Consider the following 27,509-nt stretch of genomic DNA (forward strand, 5'->3'; position numbering starts at 1 on the left):
ACAACAGGTTTGTTTTTATTTTTACTATGCGCATTTTCGCAAAGCTTTGGTAATCAAACAAAGTGTCTTTCAGTTTGAACAAGTAGATTTTAATTTATATGCAATTTTGTTAACTAAACAATATCAGCGGAAGTAATTTCGATAATGGAATATCCAAAAATAAAGATTGAATGGGCGAACCTGTTCCATTCATAAAAATTGATTCCATTCCAAAATGGCGATAAAATTAAACATGGCGTGACAGCCACAGGCCGAGGATGTAAAGTGGGCCAAGGAGAAAATTTGCGCATGTCCGAAAGGATTGATTTTGCCCGTGACGTCACAAAATGTCCGCCGCTCCACCGAATCGGTCGGTATAAAAAGTTAAAAAAACAAGAAACACTCCTAGTTTCGTCCAAATGGAACGCAGATATACTTAGTTTCCCCTAAACTCTAATCCGTTAGCATAATTTCATTTATAAATTTCCAATATTCAACAGTGAAATCTCTTCAGTCGAAAGCGCCCCCCGCTTACAGAATGCTTCTCCTTGAGGCAGTCAAAAAATTTCCTTCCATCATAAATGCAAGCATGGGTCTCCCGAAGTTGTTGTGTATATGTGAGTATAAAACCTATTTCTTTACTAACGTATATTTTTTTAAATGTTATTTTTTGTTTTTAATCTGTATGACATTTCGTTATTGTATCGATGTTGTATCGTAACCTTTTCAGTGGTGTGCTTTTTTTTTTGTGAAAAAAATAATTCGTGTTTTTTAATTAACTTACCAAATTAGACTAAACTTTTCATGTAATTCTACGGAATTAATTTAACATTTTGGTACTTTTTTTTCATTTGTTTTTAATTGTAAGTAGATTTCTTATTTTTAATAAACGTACCTACCTATTTAAATTTAGGATTTTTTTTTCAAAATATTTGGATGGATTTAAGATTTGATTAAGTTCGTACACAAAGCTTAGAGCAAATGTGTTTAGACAATGCTACGCTCCTTCATTGTCTACTGCTGTCTATTGTATCCTTTTGTATCTTTGAAACTTTGAAGCGACAGTGATTAATCACCTAATATTAGGTAAAAGTAAAATTATGTTCACATTTTTTTATATCTAATGACATTATCAATTATTATTATTAGCGTTTGCTGTAACTGCTTTCTCATCTGATGTTAATGATCATTCTTGGAATCATGATTGCAGTTTATTGAAATTATCATCATTAGGCACAGAATAAAGATGATCCAGAATGAATTTTTACAAGTAGCGTGCTGAAGCCGGTGAAACCCATAAAAAACAAACGTCACGCGTCTCCTTGACATCCGTATTTACATTTTTTTTCATAATTTGTATTTCAAAATTTAACAGAACAACAGTATTTCTTTTATTGATTGTTACATTGATTTACATAATAAATTAATGTAACAATCAATAAAAGAAATACTCCAGCTTATTTCTTTGTAAACAGTTTTTAAAATATTTAATAACATAAGACGCAATTTTTCTTGAATAATATTGAATACTACTGATGCGACGCTTCGTGTCGTACTGACTCGAGAATGTATTCGTTTTTGAATTTTGTATTTGGAGCGATTACGACATCGTCGTGTTCCGTGCGCTCTATCTGCTTATTATTCTTTAATCTGTGTCATTAGGTATTAGTTTATTTTCTACGGTTGACGACAGGGCAAGGGGTCAGTGTATTCTTCTTTGTTACACTCTCGACAGAGTGGTCTTGATCGTCATTTAGGTATGGTAGCAAGCCTCACTATCTTTCGCCATTCCTTCCATAGTATGGCTCTCCTAGCCCATTCATGGGGCGAATTATGGAGAGAGGTTTTCACTTGGTCAGTCCAGCGCATTGGTGACCTCCGTATAGGAGAGGGGATATGGAGCTGAGACCCACTACGCCGCTCTAATGCGGGATGGCGGGTTTTTTTTTAATTCTATAATTTCTGCCCGCGACTTCATCCCCGTGGAATTCAGTTTTTCACAAATCCCGCGGAAACTATGGATTTTTCCGGGATGAAAAGCCTGTGTGTTAATCCAAAGTAAAAGAGGAACAAACATAATTACCCACACACAAACTTTCGCCTTTATAATATTAGTGTGATAGTGCATAACAAGAGCCCTTGACTACAATTTCACCTGATGGTAAGTGATGATGCAATCTAAGATGGAAGCGGGCTAACTTGTAAGGAGTAGGATGAAAATCTAAACCCATTTTGGTTTCTACACGACATCGTACCGGAACGCTTAATCGCTTGGCGGTACGTCTTTGCTTGTTAGGGTGGTAACTAGCCAAGGCCGAAGCCTCCCACCATCAGCCAGACCTGGACCAATAAAAAAAAATTTCAATCGGCCCAGCTGGGAATCGAACCCAGGACCGATCTTGTAAATCTACCACGCATACCACTGCGCCACGGAAGTCAACAAAAGGCTAGGGAAAATTACTGACGTTTTTTTTTTTGCAAAGAATGAAATGATTTTTGATTTGATGTTTATTTTAATAGGTTGTTATAATATGAACACAAAATTTGCTAAGCCCTCGTAATTTTAATTTTATTATGTAACAATAGTGGAAATCAATGTAAACTTTTAACCCCTATTTCACCAATTTAGGGGTTCAATTTCAAATTTTTTTGAATCACATTATATTTCGTATATTTTTTGTGATTTATAAACAAATTTTTATAACTGTAACTCTAAAACTGAAGGACTTTCCATACAAACTTTCAACCCCTGTTTCACCCCCTTCTGAATTAATTTTTACAATAAAAAATAAAAAGTCTTATAACCTCTTACGTATTATGGTCTTAAACCGTGCCAAGTTTCATTTGAATTCATTCAGTAGTTTCAGCGTGATGCCCGGCCAACAAAAACACGGACAGACAAACAGACAGACAAGAAATCGAAAAAAAATATTTTTGGCTTCAGTATCGATTGCTTAATGCCCTCCAATAAAAATTGTCAAGAATTTGACCTGTTACAGTTTTATTATAAGTATAGATATATATTAACTTACATTTGAAATAATTGAAATAAATTAATTTTTACTTTTTTTCGACTTTATTGTTTTTGTTTAAGCCACCGAATATTATTTTAACAGAGACCGTACCTTTGAGTGTTAGACGCGCACCGGTGCTTTTCAATGTCAATTTGAAATGCTTCATTTCCCTTGTGGGAAACTTTCAGTGAAAATTCATGAAAGGTAAGACAGGCAACTAAGTAAATATATATTTAGAAAATAATGCTTTTAGTACTTTATGTTTTAACGTATTGACTTAAATGATCGGTCTTTTTCCTTTTATTTATTTTATTAGTGGAAACAAGCGTCTATGTGGGATTTGGTTTTCCCAAAATCTCTACGTCTTATAAAAATAATTAAATAATTGGCTGTTTCGTTTTTGTCTGGTGGTAGACTTCGGTCGTGGCTAGTTACCAAACCGGCAAAGTACCGCCAAGCGATTAGCGTTTCGGTACGATGTCGTGTAGAAATCGTCAGAGGTATGGGTAATAACATCAGGGGAGAACGCAGTCGATGGCTTGAGTGATTTATTATTGTTATTCATCATCATCATCATCATCATCATCAAAACAGCGGATGGAGGTCCACTGCTGGACATAGGCCTCTTGCATGGACTTCCAAACAAAACAGTCTCGATCCGCCAGCATCTAGCTGCTCCTTGCAACCCGCTTGATGTCCTCGGTCCACCTATTGGGGGGTCAACCAACACTGCGCTTTCCGGTGCGAGGTCGCCATTCCAGCACCTTAGTACCCCAGCGTCCATCGGCTCTTCGAACTATGTGGCCTGCCCATTACCACTTCAGCTTTGTTGTCATTGAATAACAAAAATCTACATTGTGATAATTTTATGAAAATCTGTCTAGGGGGTAGTTTAGTTACGTATTCAAATACCTACATATTTGTACAGAACCCTTTCTTGTTCGGATTTTCGTATACGCACGACTCAGTGGCGTGCAGGAGATACTTAATCAGGGTAGGCACTAGACATGCGAAATAAACTAAAAAATTCTTAAGCACGGGATTTTGTTATGACTTAAGAGTGGCACGACTATGGTCTGTTTTTCCTGATCTTACCAGACCGGCGTAAAAGCGATATTTCTAATAAAGGTTATATATACTACTCGTAAGTCGAATATGAGTATATTTCCATTCAAATCCGTTCAGCCGTTATAAATGTGACCTACATTTTCTTGTTTTCATCTCATTTTCCATCTAAACCGCTTTTCCAACCTGCGCTCACTGTCGGGGTTATTGTTTACGAGAATCATGCTGATCTGAGCTTTTGTGTTTCCTCTTCATTGTGCATTGGAAATTGAATAGAAGAAGGTGTTATTTTGCTAAAGTTCATGATTTAATCTTACTATAATAAATGGGACAGTTTGTGTTTTTCTCAGTAATCGTTGTGGATGTTTATTACTCAAACACACACAGTAAAGATATAATCAATGATACAGGATTAGGTACACATATTATAAGTTAGGTAATTTTTATATTGATTTATTTAAGTGTGATTTTAACAGGTAAACAGTAGGTTTCGTAGATGTGTAAATATCCGTACAGGCTTTAATTTAAATGGATATTATATTAAAACAAGTTAAAATTAAAATCTATGGTAAACGTTTTTGATACACTGTGCCAAAGTTACAAATGAGACGTAGGCTAACGTACTAATAGGGATGATGACAGTTTTTTAAATTGTATATAAATTAAAAGTACGATATTATTTAAGCAATTTTGTAAAAGTAACAGACAGGGTCAGATTTGCGGCGCTGCCGCGGATCCCTGAAAAACGCCCCATACAAAATGGCACGAACTAATGACGTCGTAGGCAATGTAATGATCGTTACATTTGTATGTGCGTACTAACAAAATTACTAATATCTTTGTTATTTGTGCGTTTATGTTTATATTTCATTTATTAAAAAATGTCACATTTAATGTAAGGAAGCTAAAACTGTATGAATTTTCATCTAATTACGATAAAAGATTTTTAATGGATTTTGAAATTTTATAATCTCATTTATTTTGCAAATATCCAGACAATCTTTGCTTTTTATATATAAACTAGCGGACGCCCGCGACTTCGTCCGCGTAAATTTCGATGTCAACTTTACTACTACCCCTACCCTACCCTACCCTACCACTACCACTACCCCAACCCTACCCAACCCCTATATCTACCCTACCCCTACTCTACCCTACCCTACCCCTACCCCCACCCTACCCCTACCCAACCAAAAACCTACTCCTACCCTACCCCTACTTTACCTACACCCTACCCCCATCCTACCCCTACCCTCCCCGTACCCTACCCCTATCCCACCCGTACCCCTATCTCACGCCTATCCTACCCCTACCCTACCACTTCCCTATCCTACCCGTACCTCTACCCTACCACTACCCTACCTCTACCCCTACCCTAAACCCGGCCCTAAACCTACCCTACCCCTACACTATCCCTACGCTTCCCTACCCGTACCCTACCCTACCCTGTAACTTCTCTATCTTACTCCTACCCTTAGCAAAATCGGTCCAGTCCTTCGAGAGTGGTGGTATGACCAAGAGAAAAAGAGACTTCTATGCTAATAATACATATAAAGAGGTAAAGTTCGTGTGGTTGTAGGAGGTAATCTCTGGATCTACTGGACCGATTTGGAAAATTGTTTTACCAATAGAATGCTACGTTATTTGCGAGTGTCATAGGCTATGTTTGATCCCCATATTCACACGGGAACGGGAACTACGTAAATGAAAGCGCCGGGCGTCATACAGCGGAATTTCTGCGTCTTTTAGAAATTTTGTATTATCTCCGAAACTATTTAAGTAATTAACATACTGTAAAGGGCAAATCTTATCTCCATAATATCCTTGTGATTATCAAATAATTTATTTTAATAAGGATTAAAGTTTAGTTGTATAAATAATGACGTAAACCTAAGTATATGAAATTAATAATTTTTAAAACACAAAAGGTACTATATCTGCTAATATATAGAAGATAGATATATGGTGTCGCGGACTTTTTTGTAGAACTTTTAAAGATACATAAAGTCTCTATACATTAATTTCAATTTTACACAATAGTTAAGGCAGCGCATGCAAATAAGACTGTTTAAGAGGATTTTCAGTCCGACCTGTATGACAAAAACTGTGATAACTCGGCTAATATATATGATACCAATATAAAATATAGCCTATAGCACTCCCCGATAATGTAGCATTCTACTGGTGAAAGAATTTTTAAAATCGGGCCAGTAGTTCCGAAGATTACCCCATTTAAAAAATGTGACAAACTTACAAACTTTACCTCTTTATAATATTAGTATAGATTAGTATAGATTATACTAATAGCATTAACAACTGAGTCTTAGGGCCATAAATCATTTCTCTATATCTATCTCGCTTGCACTTATGGGTCTTATGGAGCCGTCTAGTGAAGGGTGTAACAATGAAAGACATATTATCGATAAGTAAAGTTTATTATCGTATCTTGTTCACAAAATTAAAAAAATTAACAATATTTGATTTAATATAATACATATTTCATATTATATAATTATTAACTAAATAAAATTAATCTTCATCTGAGTCTTCATCATCAGAATCTTCGTCTTCTGCCAAATTTATTATATATTAGTATCCATAGTGCGCAACGAGTAACACATGAATGTATTTATTTAATTGCAGTAAACACATTTATAGCAAAAAAAATACGCAATGCAATTACATTAGAAACCGACCAATCAGAATCGTCCAAATCATTATTGACTCATCATTAGCACGTGCGCAGGTAGCCGTTTATCGATAATTAGGGTGCGCAGGTAGGCGCGCTGCACATTCCTATCTTTTTTGACTTTTATGACCGGACGACTCAGATGATAATGCGCATACTATAGTTAACAATGACCCTATTTACCCGAATGTATCATAAAAATCAATATATTCAAACCTAGTCGTCATCCTCATTCTACTTACATTACATAGGGATTATTAAATTAAAAAAGAAATTCAGTATAAGATTCTGGAAAAAAATCTCAAAAGAGGTAGGCGAAATCAGGTTGAGAACTTAGACATTAGGTTAATTTCGTTAGGCAGGTAGTTCGCGGAGGGTTTATTTTATTGCCCAAGTTCTAGATTATTTTCTTTAAGAGAGTTGGGAGAGTCCGTCCTGAATGTTAATCGGCAATGCGTCCGCCGCGTAATTAGTTTGTTCTCTGCTTTTCTGAAAAACACTTTGTATTTTCTCACGATTCTGTAGTTATTTGTCTTTGTATAATTATTATGGACTAGCAGACGCCCGCGACTTCGTCCGTTAGACCTCTTTAATCTAGCCCTTACAGTAGTATCGCTGTAAAAATGGAGTAACTCCTCCCGTTTTCCCAACATTTCCCTTCACTGCTCTGCTCCTATTAATCGTAATGTGATGAAAAGTATACTGTATGCAGCCCAGGAGTATGAAGAATAATTGTGCCAAGTTTCGTTAAAATCCGTCGAGTAATTTTTGTTTCTATAACGAACAGACAGACAGAAATTTTACTGATTGCATTTTTGGCATCAGTATCGATCACTGATTACCCCTGATAGTTATTTTGGAAATATATTTCATGTACAGAATGGACCTCTCTAAAGATTTATTATATGTAGGTATAGAAGATGACAAAATCTCATCATATCAGTCAAAGGCCGTCAACTGCAGGAAATAGGCCTCTTGTAGGGACTTCCAAACATCACGATCCTGAGCCGCCTGGATCCAGCGAATACCTGCGACTCGCTTGATGTCGTCAGTCGACATCACCTTTATGCTGAAAAGACGTAGAAGAAAGAATATAATAATAAATTAAAAGGATCTGAACTCCATCGTTGCCAAGGCAAGCGCGTTCTAAGTTCAGACCTTATTTTTCCATCAGCTTTCTATCCTATATTATTACCTGATGGAAAGTGTATGTATATTATAAGAATTTCTTTCATGAAAATAAATAAATAATTACAATTAGTTATGGTAACACCGAAGAGTGAGTGAAGGTGAGAGCTGTCATAGCCCAGTGGAATACATCTGCCTTCGATTCAGAGGGCGTAGGTTCGAATCCGGCCTGGGGCATGCACCTCCAACTTATCAGTTTCAGTTTCAGTGTGCATTTTAAGAAATTAAACATCACGTCTCTCAAACGGTGAAGAAAAACATCGTGAGGAAACCTGCATACATGTAATTTTTCTTTATTCGATACGTGTGTGAAATCTGCCAATCTTCATTGGGCCAGCGTGGTGGACTTTTAGCCTAACCCCTCTAATTCTTAGAGGAGATTCTTTTTCAACTGTAAGTAACCGAATATGGGTTGTTAATGACACCGAGTCACAAATGATATTTGCCATAAAATACGATTCTACACACTTAAATAATCAAGCACTATAATTTATCTTTGCAAACCCTAAAACGACTAGAGTCTTTGTGTTAAGTAGCACATACAACTCAGCATAAAGACGTAGGATTTGTTTGAATCTAGGTTTTAGTCCAAATACCAAGCTGTTCTTATTTGCACGTGACCGCTTATATTACTAAAGCCTCGGGCTTTCTATGCTTGTGAGTTGTGTGCAATCTTGAAATGAAAATAGCTAAAAACCTACATAAAGAAAAACTTTTGATCTATGAATGTGAGAATTGGCATAGATTGTTTAGCTTAAAACTACTTGTATATTAAGCTAAGAAATTGAAATTGAAAAATTCGGGAAAAGACGAATGTCAAGTCAAGTTAAATTTGTGTTACTCAACGGTAAAAGCCAGACTCAAGTCGAGCGGTCATAAGTTTTTTTTCTACAAGTTAGCCCTTGACTACAATCTCACCTGATGGTAAGTGATGATGCAATCTAAGATGGAAGCGGGCTAACTTGTTAGTAGTAGGATGAAATCCACACTCCTTTCGGTTTCTACACGACGACGTAATAATAATAATAATAATAATATAGCCTTTATTCAGACGTAGGTACATATTTTACAATTTATTTAATTTAAGGTGACACCAACAACTTTGTCTGTTTGCCCAACTTTGGCAAAGGCCTCCTCCATTTCCTTCCATTTGGGTCGGTCCAACGCCTTCCTTGTCCATGCCTCCCCTGCTACCGCCTTTAACTCATCTTCCCATCTTCGGAACTGTCTGCCTCGATTTACCGGAACGACGACGACGACGACGACGTACCGGAACGCTAAATCGCCTGGCGGTACGTCTTTGTCGGTAGGATGGCAACTTGCCACGGCGGAAGCCTCCCTCCAGACAGACCTGTACCAATTAAGAAAACCTCAATCGGTCCAGCCGGGGATCGAAGACATGACCTCCGTCTTGTAATTCTACCGCGCATACCACTGCGCCACGGAGGCCGTCAAGTTGATGTAAATTAATTTTGCCTCTGAATATTTGACTTTGAGAATATTGACTCTGAAACGTTCACCATCAGATGCTTCTAACAATGATCAGAACTGACGGCTTAACATACTCTCCAAGGACTTTCATAATTTACATCATCAACTTCGCAACTCCTGGCTGCGACTAAGATTTACTTAACAAAACCCATTTCAATCCGACTCAGGCATCGAATCCAGAACTTTATAATCCAACCACTGGAACAACGAGGCAACCAATCACAAGACAGTATTACAGATGGCCGGCGCACTGTGATTGGCAGTAAATCAAGCCGTATCAGTGCCGGAAGCTCGGTGCACTCTCGCTACGTCGGGAGACATATATTTTTCCACTCGTAATAAACGTAGTGATGCGCGCGAGTTATCGATATCGAAGGTTTATGTATGAATGAATGATTGAGAATAAATAGTATGATTATATATTTTTTTTATATATTTTCATTAGGATATCATGAAATATGATTTCTTCTCTATTTCTCCACTAGCCAGATAATTTCATGACAGTTGGCAACGCTTTACTAGAGACTTAAAATTTCTCAAAATCTTATTAAAATTTTAAATTTTTAATAAAACTTCACTCGTCAACCGAAATCCAAAAGTGTTGACGAATTGAGTTTGTATATTATTATTACCATTTATTTATTAATAATTTATTTATGCGAGTATTATGCCGTATGTAGTTTTGCAAAATTGAGAGAGTGTAATAAAATGGATGTGAAATATCCAGTTTTAATTTATTTGCAAATTACGTAACGAATAATTTACAAATTAACATAATAATCGCAATTATTCTAATGCCTACGGCTTAGTGCGAAACTCTGTTTCTCACTCAATATTTATAGCCATTTTGTTTGGAATAATAATTACACCCTGGTAAAATATGAAAACATGTTTTTGGATTAACATTACAAATCCATTGGTTATTAATCGTTTATTTAATGGATATTGGTTATATAGGATTATATTTTGATACGGGTCAGTATAAAATTAAAACATAATAATAAATAATAGGGTACACGAAGGCGTGTGGAATTTCATCATAATATTTCTGAACTGAAATATGGTACCTTCCGTATTATAATTTTATCGAGTTAAAACCATATAGAACTCAGGTTTGTAGACCCTTGAAGCTAAAAAAAATGTAACTTCTAATTTAACTTATATAAACTATATCGACACTCTCAAGAGAATAATTATTTATAGTCATATACTACAAATATAGGGGATAAACTATTTAATTGAGATTAAATCACAAATATTATGTATAAGCAAATAATGTTGGTCCAAATTCATATCGTATGAAAGGACTTCATTGGCACGAGATTTTTAGTTATTTTTATGATGTTTTGTTTCGATTGAACAAGGATGATTTGTACGGAAATATCGGTGGGCGAGTCCCATTTTAGGGATGATGACAGTTTTTTAAAATGTATATAAGTTAGTAGTATGCTAATAGTAAAGCAATTTTATAAAAGTACCAGAGTATCTGCGATCATTATTTTCGGAACTATAGGGATTTAAAGGGTCAGATTTACGGCGCTGCCACGTATCCCTGAAAAACACCTCATACAAAATGGTACGATTTAATGACGTTGTAGGTCATAATTATCGTTAGATTTCTATGGGCGTTTAAACAAAATTACTAATATCTTTTTTATAGTTAATTTATTGAAAAATGTCACATTTAATGTAAGGAAGCTAAAACTGTACAAATTTTCGTCTAATTACGATAAAAGATTTTTAATAGATTTTGAAATTTTATAATCTTATTTGGTTTGCAAATATCCAGAAAATCTTTGCTTTTTATGTATAAATTAGTTAACATTGACCTTATTTACCCGAATGTATAATAAAAATCAATATATTCAAACCTAGTCTACATACTTCCCATCTACAGTCTACATCATCCCCTTGCTGGGGAGGGACCTGGATCAAGAAATATTTACATTATTTTCAGAACTTTCTATTCTCTACTTTCAAGTTTTATAATCCCCTATTAGATGCAACCGTTTCACAATCTACTAAAAATAACAACATATTACATAAATTTCAAAGGTCGGCTATTTGAGTCTCGCTAATTTCAGAATACCTCAAACTACACCTACACTAGATGCTAAAAATAACCACTTTCACCGTAACAATCGATTTTATTTTCCGTAGGCGTATAAAGTTTCCTGAATCAAAGAATAGCGGCAAAAGTGCATGAACTGTTGTTGGATAAACTTTTTAAACCTTGATTCAGCATAGCAGCTATAATACTAGTAATTTAACGGTAAAGTGCATTGCGAAGTGATTCTGCCAACTGCATTCTAGGCCGTGGGTTCGATTCCCACAACTTGAAAATGCCCTTCGTACCACCGTACTGCTAGACACTGCGTAGGTTTAAATCTCTATAAATTGACCTCGGTAAACTATCTTATCTCTATTTTTTATGAACGAAGCGTTTTTCTTCGTCGTTTCTTATGCATGGTTATGGCATGGAACTGTTTTCCATCTTTAAGATGAGCAAATAGGCATTTTTTAGGCAAGAGCGTCGCACTTTAGGCCACATCTACACTTATTGTTACGTGAGAGAGAGTGTAGAAGATTCCATTATGTAGGTACTATGTAAGTGCCTATATCCTATAGAAGTAGTTGACTATAGCTCGGGTGTATTGTGAATTAATTGGTTTTATGTGCGACAGCCCATAAAGTCAATCAATTCGCTAATAAATCCTCATCTCAATCGCTCTGAGGTTCACTGCACATTCTCTATTATAGATTCGAGTATTGTAGCTTATAGGTACTTTGATATTTTATGTATCGTAAATATTTTTATTACTTTATTTTATAAATGTGCGCTAGTAGTAACTAGCGCACATTTATAAAAAATTATACATTAGTAAAAACGTTTTCATTATTTAAATGCCACAACTTTCTAGTATTTTTTTTTAACAAAACATTATCATTGTGCTATGTTTTTAAATATGTCATAAAATTTACTTTAGTCATGTTAGTTATACTATTTATAACTCAAGAACGGTTGGGCCAATTTGGCTGCAAATAGGTGGAGAGGCTTAGAACCAGGAGAAGGTAATTGGACTATATATTTAGGGTAGGGGTTTGTTTTCACACGGATGAAATCGTGGGCGTCCGCCCACTGTAGATACTAAAAGTATAGAAGTGATTTAAGAAAATGCTCAGGTACCTATAAGGCTTCCTCATGATGTTTTTCTTCACAGTTCAAGACACATGATATTTAATTTTTAAAGTGCACATAACTGAAAAAGAAGATGCATGCTCCGGATCGGGTTCGAACCTACATCCTCCGAATCGAAGGCAGAGGTCATATCCACTAGGCTATCACAGCTATGTACAATATGTACATAAAAACCTAAAAATATGTAGTTACCAGTACCTAGTAGTATTTAAGTATTCAGATTAGGTATTTTTTATCGATATTCATTATCACATCACTAGTTAGATTATTCCGCCGCGTCCAGTAAGACGCGTCTAAGATATTCTATAAGCTTTCGTTAAATTTAAAAGCAATAATAATTGAAAAAAAAGTGTTTTATTTTCCTACCATGGAAGTGATTTCAATCAACAAGTGATAAATTCGATTCGATTCGACAATAAATACACGTGTTAAATGCTCGTTTTGTGAGAGTTTCTTGATATTTAAACACGCCATGACCTATATTTTCGAATGAATTGACCTCACTCGCCGGTGTATTGTGTACAATGTTTACCGTTTCTGCATACAAGTGTGAAGTGACTTTACACTTCTGATTTAATCACTTGGTATTGTATAATCAAAGAGTGACGGAATTTGTATGGAATTTTGCGGACTTTTTTTGCTTGACCTTGGTTGTTTGCTTAAAATGCATTGTTTCTTATTTTATTTTTTTAAATTTTATACTGCATCGTCATAAATATTAGATGAGTTCACAGTTATAGCTTGTAGAAAATAAAAAAAATATGTGTGTGGCACTCGGGAACTGCCGCGGTAAAGCTAAATATAGCAAAACTACTATATTTTCAACACTGATATCAAACATACAAAATTTTTATTTTAAATCTCTACGAACATTAGTTTTCGACAGATGCATAAGATAAGTATATCTTACAGAGTTTCAAATATTAAACAAACAAATTGAAAAAAATGCATTTGGTTTTCAAAAATTTTAAATCATATGTGAAAAAGCATATGACACTTTTTACTTATTTACTCTTGTTCCATTTTTAAAATTTATTTGTCTGAAATAAATTTTGTTTTGTTTGAAAAATGCAAAAAGGGTAAATAAATACATTTTGTTTTTTTTAAAATAAACGATGATTTTTTGGTTATTACATAAAATACTATGTTTTATTTAACTATATTTTTTTATAGCCATATCTTAATAATACTATATTTGTCTGAAAAAATGTTGGCAAACCTAGTTTACAAGTAAATACAATAGGTACAAAAATATACCTTCTAAAAATCAGTGATAGGTGAGGTATATAAGAATAGGTGTTTTGAATTTTTACATCGATTTCGATTAAAGCAAGAGTTACATCATGTTTTGCGACTCAATCGATTTTTTCTATCGATTTTGACTCGAGTTTTTATATACCTAAATTAAAAGATTTTAGAGGTTGGCTATAAAGCTAAAAGCTTTTAAATAAATCAGATAGATATTATCTTTCCCAAAACCACATTAGTTTCAAGAGCTGAAACTGAGCCAGTATGTTATACGAGTAGGCAGATATTACGTCAGCTGTGGACCCAAAGGTTACCTAAATGTCGGAGTGTAAAGTTCACTCCAATATCCAAATATCAATTACTTAGATACATTTCAAATATTAAGCCGGCAATTTGCCAAACACGAATACAGATTAAAGCTTCCTCCTCTATATTGGATTAGGGTTACGTAAGTACATTATCTCGACTAGACTGCACGGAGAAGCTTTTAAAGTTGGTTTAACTTTTCCACACAAAGTCGATAAAGATTAAGTACTACCATATCATCGTCATCGTCATCATCATCAGCCGATAGACGTCTGCTGGACATAGGCCTCTTGTATGGACTTCCAAGCACAACGGTCTCGAACCGCCAGCGTCCAGCGGCTCCCTGCAACCCACATGATATCCTCGTTCCACCTAGTAGAGGGTCGGCCAACACTGCCCTTTCCAGTGCCATGGACCTTGGGACTCCAACGTCTATCGGCCATTTGTGAATTTTCATTATTCTGCCTTAGGTACTTTTGGTACTACTCTGTTGCTCTGGCATTCACGACTTCATTTGCGTGGAAAACCTAATTTAAATTTCGTGTCCTTCTGACAGATTTTCATGCTAATTTTCTTTTCCATTTCCCTCCTTAAATTTATTTAACTTTTAGGATTAACAATTTCGAGTTTGGTCTAGGGGCTGTGATAGCAACCTTCGTCGTTTTATAAAAGCTGTAACTGTTTTAGTCCGTGCTCTTCCAAGTAAGTTCGGTAGCTATGAAGCTATTTCAGTCCGCGATCTAACGAGCAAGTTTAGTAGTACACTATGGAGGTTGGTCTGTGTTGATTTTGGGCGTTAGCAGGTTTTTAAATGTAAGCTAGGTAGGTAAATATATGAATGCGAAAGCTCATTCATTTCACGAAATCTCGAAAACCGTTAGATGTACAAAGATGGATTTTGGCAGGGATATAGTTTATATTTAGTAGATATCCGCTAAGAACTTTTTTTTAGGATTTTATTATTTTATTATATGGATTTTATTATATTTTATTATTTTAGGAGTTTGTGGGTGTCCACAGTAAATTATATGAAAAATCATTTCTACTGTAGGCAGGCTAAGTTAGGCTTTAGGTTCGTGATAACCCTTCAATGCAACCACAATAACCATGGCAACGAAAACTACTGTTAAAGATTAAAAAGGACTAATAAAGTTTTCTAATATCAAGCAACTTTTAAAAGAGACATTTGGCGGGTTATGTGTCAAGTGGTCACCTTGTGCTTACTCTTATGACAAGTTGTGCACGCCGGTGTGTATGTGGTGGTACTTATGTGGTGTGTGTTGGCAGTACTGGTGGTGTGTTCGGTGCAGAGCCTCCAGCTGGACAGCCAGGCTTCCACCAGGAAGCCCAGGGTCACCAAGTACAGCAAAACCACGGCCATGCCGGGAGGATCCACGGTTAGTACATAGTATTGATATTAATACTTTTTTTTTAAATATTTGCCATTATCATCATCATCATCATCATCATCATCATCATCATCATCATATCAGCCGATGGACGTCCACTGCAGGACATAGGCCTTTTGTAGGGACTTCCAAGCATCACGATACTGAGCCGCCTGCATCCAGCGAATCCCTGCGACTCGCTTGATGTCGTCAGTCCACCTGGTGGGGGGTCGGCCAACACTGCGCTTACTAGTGCGGGGTCGCCATTCCAGCACTTTGGGACCCCAACGTCCATCGGCTCTTCGAACTGTGTGCCCCGCCCATTATATAATAAGGTTTTTCCTTTTCCCAAAGTCACCGACATAGCTCAACGAGTTGCGAAGCAGAAGTGGCAACAGGTGGGCCTGAAAATTAACATGGCCAATAAATAATGTGTAATGCTCATGTACCTCGAATACATATACCTAGGACATATGATCCAGTTAGGTAGGTCCAATTTCGAGAAAGAGGTGAACCGTCGAATCCAACTCGGCTGGGCTGCATTCGGGAAACTTCGCGACATCTTTTCGTGCGAAATTCCTCAGTGCCTGAAGACAAAAGTCTTCGAACAGTGCGTGTTGCCAGTGATGACCTATGGTTCCGAGACTTTGTCGCTAACTATGGGCCTCATAAGAAGGCTCAGAGTCACACAGCGGGCGATGGAACGAGCTATGTTAGGAGTATCTCTGCGTGATCGAATCAGAAATGAGGAGATCCGCAGAAGAACCAAAGTCACCGACATAGCTCAACGAGTTGCGAAGCTGAAGTGGCAATGGGCGGGGCACATAGTTCGGAGAGACGGTGAACGTTGGGGTCCCAAAATTGCTGGAATGGCGACCCCGCACTAGTAAGCGCAGTGTTGGCCGACCCCCCATCAGGTGGACTGACGACATCAAGCGAGTCGCAGGGATTCGCTGGATGCAGGCGGCTCAGTATCGTGATGTTTGGAAGTCCCTACAAAAAGCTTATGTCCTGCAGTGGACGTCCATCGGCTGATATGATGATGATGAAGATATAATAAGGGAGTTGGAGATAATTATGTCCAGAGTATCTACGAGTATATCAGGTCTAATTAGAAATGAGACAATCCGTAAACGATTCAACCGACACTGCTCGAGTAACATTATTAACCGATTTCCGAAAAGGACGAGGTTATCCGTCCCTTCGTGTGTAAGTTTGTACTTCTTCCTCCTTTGCGCTGCGGTAACTGAAGCGATTTAACTGAAATTTAGAATGGAAATAGACTTTACTCTGGATTAACACATACTCGTAGGCTTTTCTAATTTTCCATCCCAGTAAAATCCATGGTTTCCGCGGGATTTGTAAAAAACTGAATTCCACGCGGTTGAAGTCGCGGCCGTCCTCTAGTGTTATATTATAATGATGATATCTAAAGCAATCAATGACGCAATTGATCAGTAAATTGTTCTATTATCTCGTTCCAGGAGCCAGCCACCGAGCGCAGCGTGATGACAGCCACGTACCGGCTGTACGGCAGCGGCGGAGAGACCTGCATACTGCTCACGGTGGACGCTCTGCTAGACATCTCCTACGTCACCAAGCTCAACGAACGCGCGGTGAGTTGACACGAATATCTTGGCATTTTGTGGATTTATCTTTTAAACATCCTGCCATTCATAAGCCACAAAAATATCCAAAGAGATCTTAATGTTAAGACAGTTAGACAGAAAAAACAGTATTACCGTATCAAATACCAGGAGCCAAGCGACTAAATGCATGTCAATGATTTGGCAAACAAATGCCAAGGGTTGAGACGGCAGCCTGCGGTTTTACAGACTGAAGCGCAACAGTGTTCAAAATCTAGCCGAGAAAGAAAGTTAGAATATTGCATAGTAGGAGATTACTCCTAGTAGTAGGAGATAACAGACGGACGGCTGAATGTCGATTGACAGATTGCCGCGTAACATACGCTTACTATACGAGAAAGAAGAAAAAAAATCGTGTATAATCATGCGGGTGCCGGGTCCAACGTGTGAAGGAGGAAGTCTTTTCATAAATCCTTATGTCCTGTTGATATTCATCATGTAGTCATTATGATGTTAATGATATAGATTTCAACTTTTCACAGAATTTTGAAAGTACGAGATGTCATTAGATTCGTCTCTGTTGTGGGATTGACAGTTCTCTGGATTTCATCATTGTATATAACGTGTAATTTGTATTCCAGGACGCGAACACCTTTGTCCCCAACAACGCGAACGTGGCGGGCGCGTGCAAAGAGAGCGACCTGGAAGTGTTGGTGCTATCCTTCAAGGAGTTCGCATTGGAGTGGACCTTCGCAAAAGTGAGTAAAAATGACGACCTTAAGTCAGCTTAGGATTTTATGTATACGTAACGTACTATTCTAAAGAGGTAATGTTTGTGGTGTTGTAGGGGTAATCGCGGGGTTCGATTTAAAAATTCTTTTACCAATAGAAAGCCTTGTCATATTTTGTGTATGTCATAGACTATATTTTATCTCCAAATTCCCACTGGAACGGGTACTACCTGACTAACTAAAGATCCGAACCCGTATTTTCTCAAGCACCAGTATGCAAGTGGCACGTCGAATCTCTTTCTACGATCGCAAACGCTTCGAATACTAGAAAAATGTATGGGAATGACAGATCTTCGTCACGTGACATGCCGATAGCATATGTCATTCCTATACATTATTTTAGTTTTTTTAGTTTTTGCGGGGGGAAGAGGCATGCATGCTGGTAGGCTCTGGCTGTGGCTAGTTACCACCCTACCGCCAAGAGATTTAGCCTTTTGCTAGAAGCCTTGAGAGGTGTGGGTAGATGGTTGAATAAACCTGTACCTCTTCCAAATAAGCCCTCTTCCTTCAACACCTAACATCACGTGGTTTCTACATTCCAGACGCCAGGGGGCGAGCGTTGGTACGTGGACAGCATACGCATCACGTACAACTCCAGCGCGCGCATCCTGGAGCACGCAGCCAAGCAGGGCCGGCGCGTGACCCTCACCACGGGGCCCCGCGCGCTGCTGTTCCCCACACCCGTCGGCAAGTCCTTCTTCTGTCCTGATGAAACTGTTATTGACATACTCGAGGAGGAGCCCAGGTAACTACGAGTCAAAATAACCATTTCATAGTCCCTAGGTCGGAAAAGCTTGCTTTGTCAACAAGTGAGATAAAGTACGTTTTGTTCACCTGTCAAATGGAAATTGAACGTCACTGTAACAAATCCCTTACAAACGAAGCGTTTGACAAAATTATTAGTTACCAATTAGTTTGACATACATAAAGTGTTTTAGTGACGTCACAAAATGAACGACAGCGTTTTTGACGTTTGGAAAATTGGAAAAAATGCTTGATATTTAAATTAAGTTTAATAAGGAATCCCTTTTATTAATTAATATCGATTTCAGACCCTTATTCCATGTACTACACGAAATTCATATTGTTTACATATTAAATTTGTATTGAGTCGATGTAGATGATACAAATTTATCGATAAATTTTTGTTGCAGCAACCCAACACTAGCGCACCGAGCCAAGCTATACCTCAGACAGATGCGGCTCCAGGCATTCATGTTCAAACGCGACGGTGAGTTCGGCCCCCCCTGGCACTGCTCCGACTCTACGCGCGCGCGCTCCGAGACCGCTCCCGTAGCGGTAGGCGCTACGCTTGCGTGTGCGACCGCCTTTACTCTATTCGGCTACACTGTGTGGCGTTATATCAAAGTGAAGAAAGTGCAGTACGACACCATGGAATGAGGGGGCTGAATGCGTTCTAAACTTTTTTTTTTTAAATTTCATTTCGTTGGCTGGGCACGGTTTTGTTTATGCGATTACATTAGGTAACAATTTGCGTATAAAATACCCGGAATTATTTTATAATGTTATCAAAAAGTGTTATGTTGATTAGCAACATCACTTGTAGTTCTTCCATTTTGATCATTTATTCGTATGTATATTTTAGTATATTTTAGCACACTTTTAATGAAATATTTTATAGGTTTGCCTATATTTTTATCAATTTTAATATATGTGATAACTGATAATTGTTATTTATTAATTTTATCTACATAATCTTTTTATTTACAAATTTAAAAAAAAAAGATAATATTGCTATCATATCTCTGTATATAATATCTGTGCCGTTTACTTTATATTTATTGTACTAATAGTGACAGGAGAGTGTCAAAAAAAGTTATATCGATGTGTTTTCAAACTTTATTTAAGATAAAAATTACTCGGTAACGAAAGAGTACATAATTTTGCTTTCATATAGGTTTTAAGTTTAAATTAAATTAATGTAACGAGTTGACTTTTATTTAAAGTTAATGTTGACGCTATATTTCAGTCTTCTAGTTTAGAACGCATTTTAAGAGAATCAGACATAAATTAAAATGCAGTGAATATTGAAAAATGCGCCCATTAGTCCCTAAAATTGTTGAATATTATAATTATACTGTATATAATTTTAATGAAAACTGTACATTAACCATATTTATGTACTTAGACCTATGCAGTTGTTAAAGTCCGGACTTATTTTACACATCAAGTAAGAAATATAGGTTTAATCCTATTTTTAAAATTGAAATACTACATTATCAGAAATATCACATTATAAATATATCGCGTACTTTGAAAAATGGATGCCTGAATGTAAGTACTTCCATTTTACATCCGTTAATGTAGCGTACCTACATTAAAGTACGCTTCGTAATATGATAAGTGACTTTGAATGACTTGCGATCATACTTTATTAATAATTTATTGGTATTTTATTGGCTTTATAGGTATGAAAGCTATCGTTCTAATAAACGCGTATACCTCATTTAAAATTAAAGATTTTATTATCTCACATAAATATACGAATATACGAGTAATTATCTCGTGTATGTTTGGTAATATATTTTCATAGTTAGTCGCATGTACTTGTGATTATTATTCAAGCGAAGACATCGCTTTGTTATTATTAACCATATAAGTATTTAATCTTGTTGTCGATATATTACTTATCGATGCACTGCTCGTGTATGTATGCATGCGATCTCAAGTAAATTATTTCGGTATTAACATAAAGGATTTTTGGTTGGAGTTAAGATTTCACGTTGAAGCGCATGAATATGAAATTGTTTATTGTAAAGATGTAAAAGTTCTGATATTTTTTTAACGCGAGTTGCTTGAAATTACCTGCATTAGAATATATTTTGAAATCGAAGTGACCGTTGTAGTGTTGTATGGTATCGATATTATGGTAACGATGAATATACATAAGGTAGTTATTCAAAATTGTTGATGACGTTTGAAAATGTATATAAGTGCACTAAAAAGCGTAGGTAATCATTTATGCTAATGAATTCGAGTGATTGCATAAAACGATACTTGCAGCGAACAACAGAGTTGGTGTTTGATAAGAAAATTTATAAACTAAAATGTAATTGTTTAATAATGTTGTTGAAGGTTGAAAATTATGTAAAAATATATATTTAATCCCCCATTAATCCTGTAGGCTAGGTTGTGTGTTGAATTCAATATGAAAGTAGTGAAAGTTCGGTGAAAACGGAAAAAAGTATGATTTATCTATGTCACTACACACTACCATTTATTAATCTCGTCGTTGACTAATCATAACATATCAGATGATGATAATAATAATACTTTAATGGACAATCATTTATGTGTAATTATTATATTATTAAGTTTATATGTAAGGTATATGGGAGGAGTGTATAATATAATTTATTTTTAAATTGTTTGCGGTATAGCGGACATAATGAAGATATTACGTGTACAAGCAATAAGTACTTTTTTATTGGACGCCCGTCGTAACGACATTTATGGCAGAATTTGATGTTGTAATGTGCGCAAAACTTGGACTGTCTAGTGTAAATTTATTAAGTAGAATTAACTATAAAGTAATAGGTTATTTATTAAATATTATATACTGCTCAGTTCAGGCTTAATAATAAATATGAAAAATAGACAACCGACTTTTGTTTCTACTACTGAAATTTTTTATTACTCAATTAGTTAATAAGTTTTGAGTACATATTTGATGCTTATTAAATGAAATAAGGGCTCACCAAGATTGTATTTTACAATTTAAATTTAATTTCCATAATAAAGTTGTATAAATCTACAAAGCTTCCTTGAAGTTTGTTTACCTTAATTAAATTTCTCGTGTTAGGATTAAATATATTTTATATAATAGGTTACAACAATGATAGATATTATATGCCTATTAATAGAGTTCTTTTGTAATATATTTTCCACTTTTAGATGTAGCTTTCTCAGGTTTTGTCGAAATGAACCATGGCATCCATTAATTTAAGATTTTGACTTTCTTTAAGATTTTATTTATACCTAACTATTTATTTTAACGAAAAATGAATTTTACAAGTGCGAAAATATTAAAAAACTTACATATTATCATTAATACGTGGTCATCTACGGTTACCAATTTCCTCGTTTGTGTACTTTAATATTGAACTGCGTATGTATTAAGTGAGATTGCACTCAAGCGTTCGTTGTTTTTGAGTATACAAAGGTGATAATAATTTTTATTTTTTATCTATTTACTATTTAAATACCATTTCTAGATTTATTTATTTATTTGTCATAAATGTGTATAATTTTATTTCACTTGCAAAAGAGTGTATATATACCAGTAAATAACTTGAACATATTTTAATGTACGGTGACTCAAGTTTACAAAGTCTGAATTATTTAATGGACTACTGTATTTTCATAGTTCAGGTTATTTGCGTGTTAAAATAATTTAATAAAATATCGATATCGATAAGTGAATATAGTTGTGTGTCTACAACACTAGTGTCCAAGTTTTGCTAGTTAAGATGTTGTGTGTTAACGCTTTCATAAGTCAAAGCTTTCGATTTGTTTGAAATGTATCTAATACTCATCAATTACTATTGCATATCGTTTTAAGTAAGTAATACTTAAGTTATTCATAAGTGCAGTGTGTTTTATTGGTTTGGTGCATTATGGGAAAATCTTCTATCAAAGTTGAGTGTAAATTACAGCTGGTTTGAGTGAGTGTGAGAGTGTGTGTGTGTGCTTGAAAGTATATGTTTGTATGTCAAAACATTACTGGTAATATCATAAAAAATAGACAATATTTTAGTAATTTTGTAACATTTTTTTTACTAATTTAATTCCTAATATTTTCAAAAAAATTGCTGCTATTGCTGAAGTAGAAGCTACTAGGGCTTTTTGTGTATCTTTCTTTGGTCAAAGATTTCCCAGAATTGTTCCAAAAATAAAACGCCCTGTATAATATGATATGTGTTATGTGATCATCCTGTATTCGTAAGTTTGTATCTTATTTCTAAAAGGTTCGTCTTGGCGCACATGATTGTTTTTACGAATGATGACTTTTACATCGACCGACGGCGGCAATGTAAAAACAGTCACCCGGCTTAAAAATACTATAGTTAAATGAACCACCTAAAAAAATGGCAAAAGCCCTAATTAAAATAAACATTGCAAAAAAGAGAGAAAAAAAAATAATTGAAATTAAAATTTATTAAAAGTGAAATTACTTTATATTTGCCAGTTTTAGCAGTCCACAGGTCCACAGGAGACACACGTCTCCATCTTTATATATACATACATACATTCAGTATTTTTTCATTTTTTTAGCGTTAGGGATGGTAGAATAACAGTGGAATTCATAGGCGTTGTAGGAGCACCCTCAGGGGATCATTCACCCGCTAAGTGTCCAATTCTCAAAGAAATAGAGGTTAAATTCGACACTCAGCGGCTGAATGATCCCCTGGGAGTGCCCCTACAATGTCTATGAATTCCACTGTAAGAGTTAATAAGTAACTCCATGTTACCGTGGGCTGTTCGTAATAACAATCATGTGCACTCAATTGCAAAAAACTCGTTGAGCTTTAGCCTAAGTTAGTTATATAGTCCTTCCTACCTAGCTTGTGCTGTATATAACATGGCTATGTTTTTGCCGAGTGATAAAGCGTTGTTTCATGTATTTTTTACATATGTACTTGGATTTTTCGATACATTTATGGGCAAAATGTATGTTGATTCCAGTCCAATTTTGAAAATGATTACCGTGAAAGGTCAAATTGGTGTGACTTTGCAATCAATTTTAATAAATTAACTTAATAGTAAGGGTTTTTGTGAGTATTATTTGTAAATATTGCTTCTTTCTGACTTTCTGGCTTGTTTCCCGGTGGTTTTCCACTGAACATCAGGTGGAAATTTTATTTCTTAAAAAGAAACAAATCATTTTCTGATATAGGTTAGTTGGTGGTTGGTTTTCCATGGATTTTCCACTTAATGTTGGGCGGATTGTTCAGCCAAAAAAAAGCAATATCTAGCGGTAAAATTTTACTATTGTTCAATTATTATGCACTAAAGTTTGAATCCCATTTTTATGCCATTAGAATCTTATTAATTTAAAATAGTTATTTACAGTTCTAAAAAATTTCAAATGCAAAGTTACGCAGATTAGTTGCTGATATTAATTAAAAATATATATGTTATTACTTGCAAATTATTTATATCAAAAAGTGTTTATAATTTTATATCTTAAGCAATCTAGTAATTAATGACTACTTTACTAGTTGTTTATCTATTAATTGGATTGGAACCAGCAATACTGAGCTGTATTCATCTAATATTGTAAATATTTCTTGAATTATCGTGTTTCGTGCCACCCTTAATGAAAATTTTTCAATGTGTCTTGCACTATTGTTTCAATTTTTCAATCTAAAATGTTTGTAATTTATTGTAATGGTCTAAGAACTGATGGGAAGTTTCAAAATAGGTAGGTACTGCAAGTGAGTTTGTAATACGGTTCGCCGTCTAACACATTTAAAATTCAGTTTTTTTTTGTCATTTGAAAAAAGTTATTTTTGTCTCACTTTCTGTTCGGAATAACTTATTTGTTTGTGAAATTCGGGCCGCAAAATTCTACTTTACCAGCGTCGAATTCGAATTTCGAATGTTTCTAAAGGCTCTAGTTTCTAAAGACTAAAGTTTCTCGTTGCAGTGAGATGAAAAGTGCGCACGTCGTGCATCCCGCTATTTACATCCCGCTACTCTTTGGATTCAATTGAGTGATGTCGATAAGCGGATTTGTTTACATAGTATGTCCTTTAGTTACCATATTACAAAGTTTAATTTTTCCAAGTACCGACCTCAAACAAAATTTCCTGCTAGTTCTCAGATCATATTCGTTTATCGAAAAAAAAGGATTCTGAATATTTCTGAAAAGTTTTCTAGTTAGATGATAAAAAGTTCTATTTTCCTAATATTTTGTATTGGACTCCCGTAGTTTTTTCCTCAATAGTTTGGTAGTTTACGTACATATCGGTGCATTTGTATTAAAAAAAATAATGTACTAAAAAAATATTATATGCCATACGATTTGTCTTCCAGTAACATTGATCTTGTAACAATAGCGTAAAGTATTGTAGCTTATTATATACATAAATTACTAATTATGGTCATAAAGCGTGACGCGCATGTTGGATTTTAGAATCGGATAGATAACTATTAAATTCATATAAGTTAGGTAACAGTTCACTATTTACAGAACAGATCGTAAAAAGGGCCATGGTAGCACGAGTGATTTTTGTTGCAATAAGGCAAAGCCAAATTGCTCAATAGACAGCGTAGGTGCTACAATGGCTAATTATGTGCAGTGGCATACAATACTTTTTCTACAAGCATGATAAAATAAATAAAAGAATTAATAAAACTTGGTAATTAATATATAATTGGCGTTGGGCATGGCCTCCTCGATTTAGTATCAGTGTGGCGTGGCCTTCCAGATTTTGTCTTTATGAGGAATTGTAGCCAATGCCATGGAACTACTTAAAAATTAAAAAAAAAAATGGGGCACGGTTTACCAGTGTGGTAATGAACCAAATTACCAAATGACCTGTATGAATAGGCTTCGTTATATGGTTTGAGGTTTTATATTCAGTAGATTCCGAAATGGGAGTAGAAACAAACAGTTTCTAGCCCCTTGTATAGATTCCGTCGATTATAAAATAAATCAAGCGCGTCTTACTAAAAGGTGGTGGTGCTATGGTATTTGAAATGAGATTCCTAATAATTATAACACAGGTGTGTATTATTATATTTATTTCAACAATTAATTGGCCGGCTCGGGGCCTAATAATATATTAATTGTTTAATAATAATCGAGGGATAATAAATTAATCGTTTAAGAATTTTAGTAGGCATTCGTCTATGAGTTTTATGAGACGAGCATATTTGGATTTTCTAATTTTTTTTATTTTTAATTGTCAAAATCGTGGCGCTTGTCGCCGGGGCCATGACCCCCCTTAGCCCCCCCCATCGCTACGCCACTGGTAAGTGTTAATATTCTGTTAAATGCATATCACTACAAATATATTTTACTAATGGTATAATTATATACAGCGTAAAAATGGACAGTATTTTTAAATGAAGGGACTAAAAAGAAATTAATGATACTCATATGCTAAATCCAGTAGAACATTGATAAAAAGCATACGCATAATTTTATCTGCTTCTTTGTGATCATCAACAATCTATATTCGGCTCACTGTTGCGTACGAGTCTCGTCTCAGAATGGTCTCATGAGGATTGGCAGGCTTCACACACGCAGAGAATTAGGTAAATTCTCAGGTGTGCAGATTCCTCACGATGTTTGTCTTTCACCGTTTTTAATTTATTTAATTTCTTATAATGCACATAGCTAAAAAGTTGGAGGTGCATGCCAGATTCGAACCTACACCCTCCGAATCAAAGGCAGAGGTCATATCCACTGGGCTATCACGGCTCTTACTTAAAATTGTCATAGACCAATAATTGTAATGCATAAGAACAGCGAAGATGTGGAATGCCCTTCCGGCTTCTGTGTTTTCTAACACTTTTGATTTTTTCACCTTCAAGGCAAGAGTGAATAGGCATCTTCATTGGTTTATCTAGGATAACTTCCCGGGATGGGCCCACATATTACTGAACAGAATCGACACTCAATATAAAAACGTTAACCATATATTTTGTGGACGCAGAACTCTGATATGACTTGACTTTTTTTTTTCTATTATATCTAGGGTAGGTATCCGAAAAGGTTTTAATATATTTTTCAAAATCTTTATTGTAGGTTTTTCTTTATTATAAGTTGTAATGGTCATTATTTGATATTTAAAATTATATTTTGTGTAAAATTATTAGTATTTCCGCATCCATCATAGAATTTCAAATCGGTAGCCCAGTATCCTAGGGTGGGCACTGGACCATTCTTGGGTAGGCTCGACCCACCCGGCCCACCCGCTATATACACCTATGGGCATCTTCTAGGCAAGCGCGCTCCAACCGAGACCTCATCATTGCTTTCTACCAGGCATGATTGTAGTCAAACGCAAGTCTATTCTGAATTAAAAAAATGTTTTAAATTGCGTAATACTCTTTTAAAGCTAAGCCTTTGTTAATGTATCTTTGTTTTACTTTACAACTAGTGAGCCATCTACATTTTCTGACTTCTGCAATAATACGGAATTCTGTCTTCTGCAATAATACAGAATCATAAGCCTATTATTTAAGCTCTCAAGCTTAGCATATGTACGGTATTTAAACAATATGTAACTTTTATGGAGCACCATAACTCCACCACCGAATACTGTATAAGTGACATATCTCAAATTATTGTAACTTAGTGCGTTCATTTATTAACAATTGTCTTTATGAATAAATGACGTCGAATTAAATTGACTGTTTTATTTTTATCCATTAATTGACTTTGTCTAGTTAGCAAGGAAAATAAAAACGCTTATAAAAGCTTTAGAATTTTCCTTGTTAAGTAGATAAAGGTAAGCCTTCATAGCTCAACTAAAGGGGCGGGACACATCAGTGAGTGCTGGTTATATCCCCGACTGTTGGTCTATTGTCG

General features: G+C 35.5%; 2 protein-coding genes across 2 annotated transcripts in view; one reads left to right on the top strand and one right to left on the bottom strand.

The window, feature by feature from the left end:
• LOC112058104 (uncharacterized) overlaps positions 1 to 27,509 on the bottom strand; it is a 120,930-nt gene that overhangs the window by 16,492 nt on the left and 76,929 nt on the right. The window lies entirely within an intron of this gene.
• LOC112058118 (lysosome-associated membrane glycoprotein 1) lies at positions 325 to 27,327 on the top strand. The gene is made up of 6 exons (XM_052886782.1): positions 325 to 596; positions 15,467 to 15,576; positions 17,052 to 17,183; positions 17,795 to 17,911; positions 18,487 to 18,689; positions 19,099 to 27,327. Exons 1-6 carry the CDS (start codon positions 518 to 520, stop codon positions 19,343 to 19,345), a joined length of 888 nt encoding a protein of 295 aa, XP_052742742.1. The 5' UTR covers positions 325 to 517; the 3' UTR covers positions 19,346 to 27,327.

This window comes from Bicyclus anynana, chromosome 18, assembly GCF_947172395.1.
Source record: "Bicyclus anynana chromosome 18, ilBicAnyn1.1, whole genome shotgun sequence".
In the NCBI taxonomy this organism is placed as follows: domain Eukaryota; kingdom Metazoa; phylum Arthropoda; class Insecta; order Lepidoptera; family Nymphalidae; genus Bicyclus; species Bicyclus anynana.

Excerpts from the sequence above, each read along its gene's own strand:
- LOC112058118 (XM_052886782.1), top strand. The coding sequence starts at position 518 with ATGCTTCTCCTTGAGGCAGTCAAAAAATTTCCTTCCATCATAAATGCA. Across the intron at positions 15,577-17,051 it reads CCATGCCGGGAGGATCCACG|GAGCCAGCCACCGAGCGCAG; the intron begins GTTAGTACATAG and ends ATCTCGTTCCAG. Across the intron at positions 18,690-19,098 it reads ATACTCGAGGAGGAGCCCAG|CAACCCAACACTAGCGCACC; the intron begins GTAACTACGAGT and ends TTTTTGTTGCAG.